Source organism: Passer domesticus, chromosome 5 (genome assembly GCF_036417665.1).
Source record: "Passer domesticus isolate bPasDom1 chromosome 5, bPasDom1.hap1, whole genome shotgun sequence".
Lineage (NCBI taxonomy): Eukaryota > Metazoa > Chordata > Aves > Passeriformes > Passeridae > Passer > Passer domesticus.
This window is the reverse complement of record NC_087478.1, coordinates 34,237,397-34,249,832: the sequence shown is the minus strand read 5'-3', so window position 1 is coordinate 34,249,832 and position 12,436 is coordinate 34,237,397. Positions and strand designations below refer to the sequence as shown.

The following is a 12,436-nucleotide window of genomic DNA, read 5'->3' as shown; positions in this document are numbered from 1 at the left end:
CAGGGCTACATCAAGTGTATCACAAATGCCAAGTATGGATATGTATGTCCTTGTAGTTCTCTCACCAAGCAGCCTGAAAGTGTCAGAAAAGGCAGACATCTGGCAACAATTATTTTTGATGTAACAATGTTGTCTGGCCTTCATTTACCATGCTAAACCCTTTTCCATGATGCACTTTCCATGATTTTCTCTGGAACAAGCTCAGCAAAAGCACTATCTCTTTCCATGACACGCTATGAAACCGCTTCTGGCACAATAGCAGCATCTTCCCAGCCCATTAGAACTTCCCAGCACTGAAGTATTTGGTAAAAAAATCAGCAAAAATTATTCATTTCGATGGTTGTCTAATTGTTTTAGTATTCTTGGATAAAAGTTAGCATATCAGTCCTTTATGGCATGCCTCAAAGATCAGGAAATTTGGTTTATTTATTCCTGATAATTTTTAATGTCTTCCTTCTAGCATTTTCTTGCTATTACTATGTTTCTATTCTCAGCCTTGGCATAAGGGAAAATTCATCCCTTTGCTGACACTGTAGTATGTATCAAGTGTCTACCGGGGTTCACTGTTCTCAACTTCAGGTATTTTGTTTTCCATTACCTAAATTACTTCAGGGAAGCTGCATAGTATTTTACTGAATTTTGGATGCACTTTGGATAGTAATTTTAGTCTGAATGGGTAAATATAATTTTCCCTGAACAAATGAAAATGGACACAGTACCTGTTTCTATAGCTGAGTACTTGGTTAATAATTTCTGAGAGCAGGAATGAAATGGGTTGTTTTTAGACTTACATACCCAATGTCTGACTTTTATTGTTTGAACAATTCTGAATATCCATTTTAAAATGTTCTTTTATTTTAAGCATATCTGACATTAGTTTAAAAATCTCTCATATTAGAGATATCCCATTAAGTACATCCAGGCTTAAATATATCACATCTCCTTAATGAAAAAGTAATCAAATAGGATCCTGTTTTCTGAATTATGTAGTTTCAGATTTAGGTTTTACTTGCACTGCTTTGAATAATCTTGAAAATTAACGGAGGCTGGAAAAGTTTACAGAGAAGAGCCACCACACATCTCCTTCAGTACCTGTTACTTGCTATGCTTGGAGTCAGGATACTTTTGGCTTAGGCATAGTTCTTACATTACTGCAAGTTTCTTTCTAGAGGATGAAAAATAAATGAGCTGAGAGAAAAGCAAGTGGCCACCACACTTTTAAATGGCAGTAATTTATAAAATATCTTTTAACGCCACTGAGCTGCACTGGCACTCAGTGCTCACTGTTGGAACAGTTGTAGTGCTGGAGGTCATGTTCATGTCCCATGGTCAGATCTAAGAAAAGGAGTGTCTGGTTCTCCTTTGAGTGCTCCCCATCTGTTGACCCCTTTGACATATTCTGACCTCTCCAGCAGTGTCACAGTTCTGAGAAATGGTGGTCATCCAGTCAAAAGAATATTCCCAGACAGGAGAACTAAAGCTCCAAATTATCAGAAACTTTGGAATTATCAGAAACTTTGTTCTTGTTTCCTTTGATTGTCTGAAAAGAAAAACTTCATTCATCAGAAGGAAGCAAATAAATATGAGTTGTGACTGAGAACAGTGATCTTTGCATTTCTTTGCCGACTCTAAACAGCTTTCTGTGTGGATGTTTTCTGCACCAGGACAAACTTTACCTGGTACCAAGCATCTCCTCTATAACTGCTGGGATGAAGGTGAACTTGAAACACTACAAAGTCTTCTCTACAGATAAAAAACTGTGACATTTAATAAAGACAACACATTTCCACTAACTGTAGAAGGAACCTGTGGGAAATCTAACCCAGATACTTCTCAGTCTGCAGAAGACATTAACAATATTGGTAGTGGCTGCTTTCCTTCCCTGCTTAAGAAAGATCTAGTCCAGCAAATGCTGATCAAGAATCTGTGGAGCATATTTCCAAATCTAGTAGTATCAAAACTAAAGAAAAGACATGAAAGGGAGGCAACTGTCTCCTTGGGAAAAAGCATATGTTTACATTGATCAATATTCATGCTGTGTTCTAACAGGATTAGCACAATGGAATTTTCTGGGACAAGTTACTTATTAAATATTGCAAGGTGTTGAAACATAGGAGAATAGATGACACTGGATCTCAGTGTGACTCAACATATAATGGGAATAAACAATGTAAAAGGAGTCAAGCTTCACTATTATGAAATGAAAATGCAGTGAAACTGTTGTATTTCAGAACAGATGCAATTAAGTAGAAATTCATTACACTCAAATTTCTGATAAATATATTTGACTCATAGTATTTGCCAGTAAACTGTGATATGAATACCAGACTGACTCAATGTTTCTAGACTAATGCCAGTGCATGCCCTTTAATACAGATTAGGTGATATGTCATTGCATCACTTGAGTTGCATTATATTTAATCATTTCCCACATAGTGCAATATCCTATACAGAATGGAATTGTGAATGCAATCTCAAATAATTCTTCAACTGTGCAAAGATACAGAAAGATTTCTACAAGAATAATTCTGTGAACTAAAATCCTTTCTGTATTCTATGACTGCATTTTACTTCTGTTCACTAATTGGTTTGTTGATTTTATTTAAGGAATGAGAGCAAGGACTGCACATGTTAAGACAATGTTATCACGGACAGGTTTATATCCATAGATCTACTTCTGTACCTATATCTATATATATGACTAGGTTAATATCAACAGAGTCACAATCCAGTCAGTTTTATATGTTTTCTTGGAAAACAGATATTCTATTCATCATTTACTCCATTATATGCTCCAGCTAACAACCTCTCCAGACAGAAAATTGAAAAGAAATCACATAGAAGAATTTTCTTTTTGTGGATGTAAATTGAAATTTCAGAAGGCCTGAGACAGTGAAAAACCCCAAAAGATGGGATTGTTCTGTTGTGTGTGTTACCTTCCTGAATTTGGTGCTAAAACACTACTAGGTAGAAAATTCCATTAAAATTAATGTAATCATGGACTGTGTCTTTTATACCTTGTGTACAGATAAGAAACTCTCTTTTGTAATTTGAAACTTCTTTCTTAAAAGTCTGATCTGCCTCCTCCAGCTGCCATAATTGTTCTGAATACCTGATAAAGATCCATGGTGAAATATCAGTCTCATTGAAGTCTGGGGAGAAATTTGTGCTGACACAAGTAGAAATGGGGCTCTCATTTGCATCCTGCCACAGTATCATGTTTGCCAGTAATTTCCTTCTCTCTGAGGACTTGCACCAATAACACTAGTATCAATGCTAAACCTACAACACAACTTCTAATGGAGGAAATGGCTGTTTGGGGAGGAACAACATGGAAGTATAACAAGAAAACATACATTCCTAAATCTTTTTTTCTAGAACAACTTGTTCTGGTACAAAAAATTGCCTTTGTTCAAGGAAGAATTTACTAATCTTGAATCTTGCCTCAATTTTGTTTCCTATCAAACTTTGTTAAAGGCACACAAGCACATAACTACACATATATTCACTACACTTATAGAAATATATAGCCAGTCATATGATTTATATATTTTTATTTCTAATTTTCTTCAGCTTACATATACATTGATAAACAGGTAACATGAAACGTTTCTGCTGCTTACATCAAAAAAGCTTTGACAATATGGATATTCATAGCACTTAACCAAAGACAACTAAAACTCTGAGATAAGAGTTTGATTTTATACATATTAATGATTATTCTCAGGCCAATGCAATAGAAATGTATGAATTAATGGGTGATTTATTATAGTGTTAATAATTCATGGATTATATCAGCACATATTTCAAAATATTTTTAAGAGTTACTTTGCTAGCCTAGGAATTTAAATGTTAGTCTGTATTTTAATTATCTTTTTATATTTCAATCTGTCATGTTAATTAAAACTATAAAATTACTGTAATATAAAAAGAAATCTGAGTCAAATGATCTATTAAAAAATCTGATGCTCAGAGAGATCAAAGAATAACATGTAAAGATGTTCTCCTTTCTTTAAATAAGGGGAGAAGAGCGTGCAAGTCATAATTGTGCTGTATGTTGTGTTTATTGCTACTTATAATTTAGTTGGAAATTCAAATATAACACAGTCTGCTCTTGCTTTAGGGCCTAATTGCCTTTTAAAATGCATGTGCCAAATTCTCATAAGGTGTAAACTGGAATAACTCCAACAGACCTAAAGCAGTTGGAATGAAATCAGTGTGCATTTGATCTTGAACTGGCTTTGATGAAACAGATCATAGATTTTTGTCAGTTAAGAACATGGTTCAAAACACACTGTTTCTTTCTCCACTTAAAAAAGGCACAGACCCTTTCTGCATCTGGCATGGTTGTGATCCAATCAGTGCTAAAGACAATTGATCTGCTCCTTTGTGAGGCTGTCCCCGGCCAGCACTGACAACAGCAGGTCCTTCTGCTGAACAGGTATCCAAGTACTGCCTTCCAATCACAGCAAGGACCACTGTCAGGAGGGATTCCAGCACTGGCCAGGACACCCCACACTGACTCCCAGATGTGGATCCCATGGATACAATCATTAAGAGGCAGCATTTCTGTGTTTGAAGAATGTTGTCACCAAGTCACAACACTCAGAACTATCTTAAAACTGTTAAAATTTCTTTCTCAGTATTTAAATGCTACAGCAAGATGGAGCAATAAAGGGTGGATCATATACATAATATTTCCTAGGCTGGGTCTCCCAAGTGTCATTTACACTTCTGATGCTGGTTTTGGTTTTATCCCAGTAGTGTCAGTATCATCAGAAAAGGCAGGAAATAATAATCATTAATAGCAGGAACTGCCTGAAGTGTACTGCAGCACCACGCAGTATGATCAAACTGAAACAATGAAAAATGTGTTAGCTGCTTAGTCATTTCAGTGTAATAGGCAAAGAACACAAATTGTGTAGATTCAGGTTTGGAGATTGCTGCTGTTTCCTGAGTGGTTCAGTGAGGCAACAGCAACGAATTACTGGAGGAATTACATCTACTCCTCCTTGGAAATTCGAATAAACAACTTAAAGAGAAGAATTTGGTTCTACTGTGCTTGAGAACCTATAAGATATAAATGTAATGTGGTCTGAATTCCTTACCCATCATCCTAAGCAAGAGAAAAAAATTGACCCATGTAGGTACCAAAAATTGTCACTGCACTGAAATTAAGCAGTCTACGAACAGGATGAACTTCCACCGACAAAAAAAAAGGAAATTATTTCTGCATACTTGCTACTGCAGCACACACAGAATGTGTAAGACTTAAATTAAAATCCTGCCTCAGGATCTAGAGATATATAGCACGCTTCACCCTAGTTTAATTAAGTGTAATGTCACTATCTGTATTGATCGCAAAACACAAAAAGCACTTCCAATGACTCTTTTTGATGTTCTAAACTAGCTCCTAATGAATATTGCTGGATAATAAATTACAAGTACCAGAAAGCATTTATAAGCTACAAGCCAAAACCAAACTTCAACAGACACTCAGTAAGAGTAACGCAGCAGCACTGACAAGGTTTCTTGGATATCAACCTAGAACATTTATTGCTTCTGCTTGCAAGCATATCTGAATGTTTTCAGTTTTCTTTTATCTTTTTCCTACCTCACCATCTCCCCTTATTCCTCTTTATCCCACAGATGCTGAACAGTTTCAGTGTCAAGGTTGCTCTGTGCAATTTGCATTAACATTTCCAGAATAATTATCTGTCAGCACAAGATATACAATAAGCACTGCAAGCAGCTCTGATTTAGTAAGGCATTTGCTATGTTGTTTTTCTCTCTCCCTCTTTTTTTTTTCTTGTTCCTCATCTTATTATTCTTGAAAAGATGGTAAAAAGGGCAGTTTGGAGGATGTCAGGCTGACACATCCACATGGGCGAGTTCTTTGTTGCTACTTGCTTTGGTGTCATCAAAGGGATGGCATCAAAGGCAGTGAGAGCTCCAGAACACCAGGGCCCTTGCTTTGGGGATGTAAAGGTTACAAGTTGTTAGCTCATGCAGTCAGAATCTTCTCTGTTTGGGTTTGTTCTTTTTTAGTAAACCTAAACTGTGCATGCCAAAACTAGGGTAGAAAACTTGTCATTGTTTCCAATTGATTAACTAGGTAAATATTTCTTACTGTTTTTACCAACTTATTTCAAGACAACTGGTGCACTTCTCTCTGTCAGGACATTGAATGCAGCTCTATATTAAAGCAAAGCTGGGAAACCACAGTCCCCATGTATCAACAAAATGTGTCTTGCAGCAACAGAATTTACAGTGCCATGGGCCATTTGCTGGGCTGGTGACAGGTATGTCCCACTGACAAACACCATGTATTGAACACAGTGACACAGTCTGATCTACATGATGCACACATGAAGTGAAGAAACCAAATTTGCAATTTATATGAAGAAGCTGAATTCACAACTTAGGCATTGGATTGTGCATGGCTCTAAAATTATCTAGGGGATCACAAATCATTTAGCAGAGACAATTCTTGAAACTTTAGCTGATGGAGGTGACACAAACCAATTTTCACCAGGGCCAGCTCTGCTAAACACTGCTGTGCAAGTATGTAAAACTGGTACTGAAGTGACATTGGAATGTGTGGATAGTTTGAGACCACTAGATGATACTCTGTATTTATTTTAGTTCTGCATGTCAGTTGCCAGCATTTTTACCTTTGCCCTAGGGGTTTGTAAATGTATGCAGATTAACCTTTAGGAAATATTTTAGTATTTAATGTTAACGTTCCAAGATTGTTGAAGTAAATTACATGATTCCCCCAATATCTGAAAAAGGGCTTGGACTATGACTGCAGCACTTTCATGTTTTCTACCAGCTTACATTATAGGTAAAAGTACAGAATCTGTTTTCAGTGCTAGTCCCAATATGCCTGCACCAGTACAAAATGAAAGACACCAGTACAGGACCCAAGAGACAATGCTTCCAGTCTTCAAAAATGTACATGACCAGTGATCTCAGTCCCACGACTCAGAGTCAGTGGGGAAAAGAACACCTAGTTCCCATTAACCTTTGAAAACCTCTTTGCAGCAAGAAAGAGCAAATGGAGGGAGAAGTAAAAAGAAAAAAAAACCAAAAAATAAAAAACAAACAGCTCATAATGGATCATGCCTGGTAATTCAGGACTTTATTTTCACATATACAGTGGATTCTTGACCACTTTTGGAGTGTAAAGGGATTTCAACACAAATCATGGTAAGATTCACATAATACATCTCTTATGTACTGTATTTGCAATTTTGCACTTCTGTATTAGAGTAAGTTGTACTTTTAAAGGCACTTGTGCCTGAGAAATCACTATAATAATGCCAAGATCAATCTAAAAACTTTGTAGATATGTTTATTTGTTTTCAAGATTATTTTAAAGTAATCATGTATGTCAGAAAACATTATTGTGCTTGTATGTAGATTTGGGGTGACTTCATTGTTTGATTTTGCAGAAAAGAGGTTATTTGGGACCATCCTGCTCTGTAATAAAATAACTGTAGTACAACAGCCTTTTGTTGCTCTTTTACTAAAACACCCAATTTAAGTTGCTGAAAAATAGCAATTTACTAAATATCACTTGAACCTTTCTTATCTGTGGAATGTTCTTGAGTTTAAAACTAAAATTAAAGCTTTATATGTGTGCATGTGTGGGTGTCTGGGCATATAGTTATGCATATATATTTACATGTGGATATATATCTATGTGGAGAGATTTTGTAGGTAGGTCTGATTCAAATAGTTTTAAATTATTATTGGCTTTCTTCCTCACATTTCATTGAGACATTAATTTCTAAAATAAAATAGTTTCAGGCACTGCTTTGAAGTGCAACTAATCAGAAAATATTAGGTCTGCACTCAGATGTAGTTGCCTCTAAAACTGTTAAGAGTCCCACCCTTTAGATTTTTTAAAAAATCTTTTTTCCATTCATTACTCTAATTCACTGCTCTATTAGAACAGGCATTCTACACATCCTGTTTAATGACATATGTTCTAGAAATAATCCACATGAGAGTGAGTCTTGGATTCGGTCAGACTGATAAATATCTGCAGTTATTTTGAATTTATAATGAAGAATTTGACTTAATAGTGTTGTACAAGTTCATGCAGAGCAACTTGCTGATAATCAAGCAGCTGAAATATACTTCTTTCTTGGTGGGAGTTCTGTCATACATGCTTTAAGAGAAAATTAAATCTGAAAGGCCCATCATTTTCACAAATAGAAGATTTTGCTCAGAATTCATTATTTTGAGAGTTAGAAAGTCTAAGCACTTCAATGTTTTCCAAAATTTTCAGAGGAACATGCACCTGAAAAACACTTTCAATATGTTTTACTTCAGTGATTGCAGTCTTTGGTTAAGAACAAGTACCAGTAATGATCATCAGGTTTGCAAGAATGCTGCATGTAGAGGTGTCTAACCTTGGCTGTAAAAGTGGATTAGATTCAGCTTGGAAGGTCAGAACAGGCTAAACAGACCTGTCTTATATGCACTGCTTTGGAATCAAAACAATTAGTTTAACTGCTTTAACAAAACCTCAGTTCTTTCAGGATAATCACTTAATAGTAATGCCAAACCAGGCAGTGAGGATGTAACATCTAAGCTAAAATTCAGTGGTTCAATCATGAGCTTTCATCAGATGTTGGAACCAGAAATCTAATAAAGGCATTAGTAATACATTTTTCAGCACAAGAAAAACTCTAAAACCTGCATTTCAAGCTCTTGCTGTTGTGTACTTCAAAGATCAGATAGACATTTCTAAGATGGATTTTAATTTTACGAAACATTGCTTTAGTAAAGATCTTATAAAATCTTACTTCAACAATGTCTGAATTATGGGCTAAGTTATGTTTTTTCAGAGTGCCTTTTAACTGAGCCACACAAACAGAACACAGATTTCTCAAGTAAACTAGAAAAAAATCATGTGGATGGGAAAAAAAAAATTCATATTATAATCACTGCTCAAAAATTGATATAGGGGAGCATGAGAACTACAATGGCTGTTCTCCCCCATTTCAAAACTGAATTATATCAAAAATTCCCTTTCCATTGTCTATACATTTTCTATATAATACTAGGCTGAATTGCCTTGGCTGCCTCTTCATACCAAACAATCTCTCAGCACAATGAGAAGATGCCTCACATCAGTGGCCTCACATTTTTAAAGGCTTCCGTTTTTCAAGCTTATTTTAAAAGTTAATACAAACTAGAAGGATTTCATGAAACTGCACTAATCTAATGAGAAATAGAAGTGATTGGATGGTGTGAAACAAATGGAGGAGTTGATTATGTATATGTAGAACAAAACATACTAAAAAAATACCTTGCTGGTACTACCAGCAAAGAAAGACTGGAATTACTTAATTTGGAGTAGAGGCTTGTAAGAGTAAAGGTTAAATATTTCCAGTGAAAAAGGTAGGCCCAGCACAACAAGAAGGCAAGAACACTTCAAAGGTCTTGATCAGGAAGATGATATACACCACAGAACAGTTTCCAAGGCAGTGACTTAAGTCGTACAATTTGGGCCATTCAGCTGCCCAGGGAGGTGGAGTCACCGTCTCTGGAGGTGTTTAAGAAAAGAATGCATGGGGCACTCAGTGCCATGGTTTAGTTGATAAGGTGGTGTTAGGTCATAGGTTGGACTTGATGATCTCAAAGGTCTTTTCCAACCCCACTGACTGTGATTCTGTGATCTAATAATAAAATGAAAGACTGAAGCTAACTTGGTTGTATTAGAATTTCCTTCCAGGAAAAGCCCAAACTTTTGTTTCAATTCTTTCCTTTAATGTCCAGAAAGCAATTGGGTTGGCAGGTTTTAGTAGTGTTATTACAACTGACAGGAGATTGGACATGCAAACATGAACATGATGAAGAACTCCACAAGCAGGGGCTTTGAGGCATGATTCACTCCATATGCACTTAGTATTGGTAACACTTGGTGTGTGACATCCCTCTGTGTTATGTTCCTGTTTGTTGCATTATTTGAAAGTTGCAATAATGGCAAGACAGATATTGATAACCAAAGAAAAGGAGTAAGTAAAGGAAGAGAGACAGAATAAAATTAAATAAAGCTTTCCAAATAGAAGTGCTGAGAGTAATAAAAATAAGACAAGAAAGGGAAACTTGCTTGCAAATACGGTATTGTCTGAAGTTAGCATACAAAATGGCTTCAATTTTTTTGGCTTGGTTTGGTGTGGTTTGGTTGGTTGTTGTTTTTATGTTTGTTTTTTTTTTTGGGGGGGGTGGGTTTGGTGTTTTTTTTTTTTTGTAGATGTTGGCTAGAAAGACCAGGTGGCAAAATTCAATTGAGAGTTAGAAAGGACACTGAAAGTTGTCAACGCAATACCTACCTAAATTTCAGAGGACTGTACACATTTCATAGCTTAAAACAGACCATATCTTTGCAAGAAGGGTAGCACCATGAATTTGTACACATCTTACATGGATTTTATGGCATGTTAGCAGCTAAGCGTGCCAAAAAAAAAGCAGATTTTCAGTTCTAAAAACTTAAAAGCCACATTTCATAAAAGGCTTTTAATCAATATTTAGAAGTATTCATGCAAGTATAGGCGCCAGCTTTTTTTCACAAGATCTATGGTGCATCAGTTATAGAGTCTCCACCACTCCTCACAAACCTGAATTTTCTTTTAAGCCTGGGCCATTATAACTAGAGTCACTGCCAAATCCAGGTCTCATGAATGCACAATACTTTTCACTTTTGGTTAGTCACAATCACTTCAAGCCAGCATTCCTCTTTTGATGTTGTGCTTGTTTTTGCAATGCACTTTTCCCCATGGTGAATGTAGTAGATAGCGTAACTAAGCTTTTTGCAGGACTCTGCACTCCACGGTCAGCCTTCAGGGATGCTAAGTTTAAGAGTAAGGAAACAGTAATTAAAAGTGATTAGGACAAGAAGCCTCTATACTATGAAATGTGGACTCAATTGTCCTTGACACTGGCAGAACAAGGCAGTAGGTTTTGGTTTTGATTACAGCTTTACTTGGGATTTTAATAAACATGAGCCAGTATTCAAACTTTTAATATCCTGCTGCTTAACTATTTCCAAAAAGCAATCCAGCTCTTTTAAACAGTCCTTGTTTAAAAATTTTAATTTGTTTGGCTCTGTCTCTGCTTAGAGAAGTTGTAGCCTCATGGTAACTTTTTTATAAGTTCATTTCCAGAATCACAGCAATTGTTTTTTTTTCAACTAAGTGTTTCCGCATGTGCCAAAAGTGTCAGGCTGACAGCTTTCCTGTTTTATCTGGTTCCCACAGTAAGCATGAGAGACAAACACAGGAATGTGTCTAGTGCTGACTAGGCCCATCAAGGATACAATGATACTTACAGCTCTTCCAGGAAGCGGAGATTGTGCACAGGGTTTGAGGGCAGCTTAGTAATGTTGTTCATACTGAGATCACTGTAGGGGAAAACAGACAGAGACTTAATATGGCATGCCACAACTGTGGCATCCAGCTGTTCATTCCACACATTTTTAAGTACTGCATTAATAAAAATTAGTTCCTCTGCCAGAATTGGATGATGAATCATTATCTACTTAGTACATTAAACATTCCTTTTTCATACGAACACAGCTTTGTCAAACCAATACAGGCTGTAGCATGTTCCTCATTTCCAGAGATTTTGGAATGTTTTATCACGCTCTATAAATCAGCTAGAACACTAAATAACACTTTTAGTTGACATAATTTTAATAAACCACTATACTGTATTGAAATGTACTTGGAGTAGTAAAGGAAAATTACTATAATTTTTGTTGTTGCTGTAGCACTGTAGTACACTTGGTTTACTAAAGTAGACAGGCAAAAGCAAACCAATACAAAGTCTCTGCATCATCCTTAAAATTTCATGAATATGGAAATGCTTTGCTTTTGCCATACAGCCTGTTGCACGGTCATACTGATCTGCCTTGCCTCACACAGGCACATCAGGTGTCCCCAAAACCCAACTTGACTTATAGAAATGACATATTTTCAAATAATAAACATTCCCTTTTTGAGTGCTCTTTTGTTACAGGTACTCAAATTGCATTAAATAAGTGAAATGAACCATAAAACAAGGGTGTAATGTGATCCTGCTCTGTAACACACTTCCTGGTGGGGTTCCATGGTAGTTCCTGGTACAGGAAACTACCAGCAATATCAGCTCTGTCAGAGCTCATTCAAGTTATGTTTTAGACTAAATTTCATATAATACCCTTTTATTCTTAACTTGTCTTTTCATTGTTTTCCACTGTCTTCCCCATGCCCTACAGTATCATTGTAATTGCTTTTCATTGAGGGCCAATGCAAACAAATTGCATGACAAAATTCTGTGTGGAAGATACGACTTACACAACAGTGTCAAAATTTCTGTAGATTCTTCAAATAAAATTAGGAGTGACCTGCACATTTTATGCAAGCATTATACAGTAATT

At 36.2% G+C, this 12,436-nt stretch overlaps 1 protein-coding gene across 2 annotated transcripts in view; it reads right to left on the bottom strand.

Annotated features, from left to right (window-relative positions):
• LGR5 (leucine rich repeat containing G protein-coupled receptor 5) overlaps positions 1-12,436 on the bottom strand; it is a 91,557-nt gene that overhangs the window by 43,078 nt on the left and 36,043 nt on the right. For both annotated transcript variants that reach the window (XM_064419504.1, XM_064419503.1), the window contains exon 2: positions 11,348-11,419. In XM_064419504.1, the coding sequence (XP_064275574.1) occupies positions 11,348-11,419 (72 nt within the window). The remainder of the gene's footprint in view (positions 1-11,347; positions 11,420-12,436) is intronic.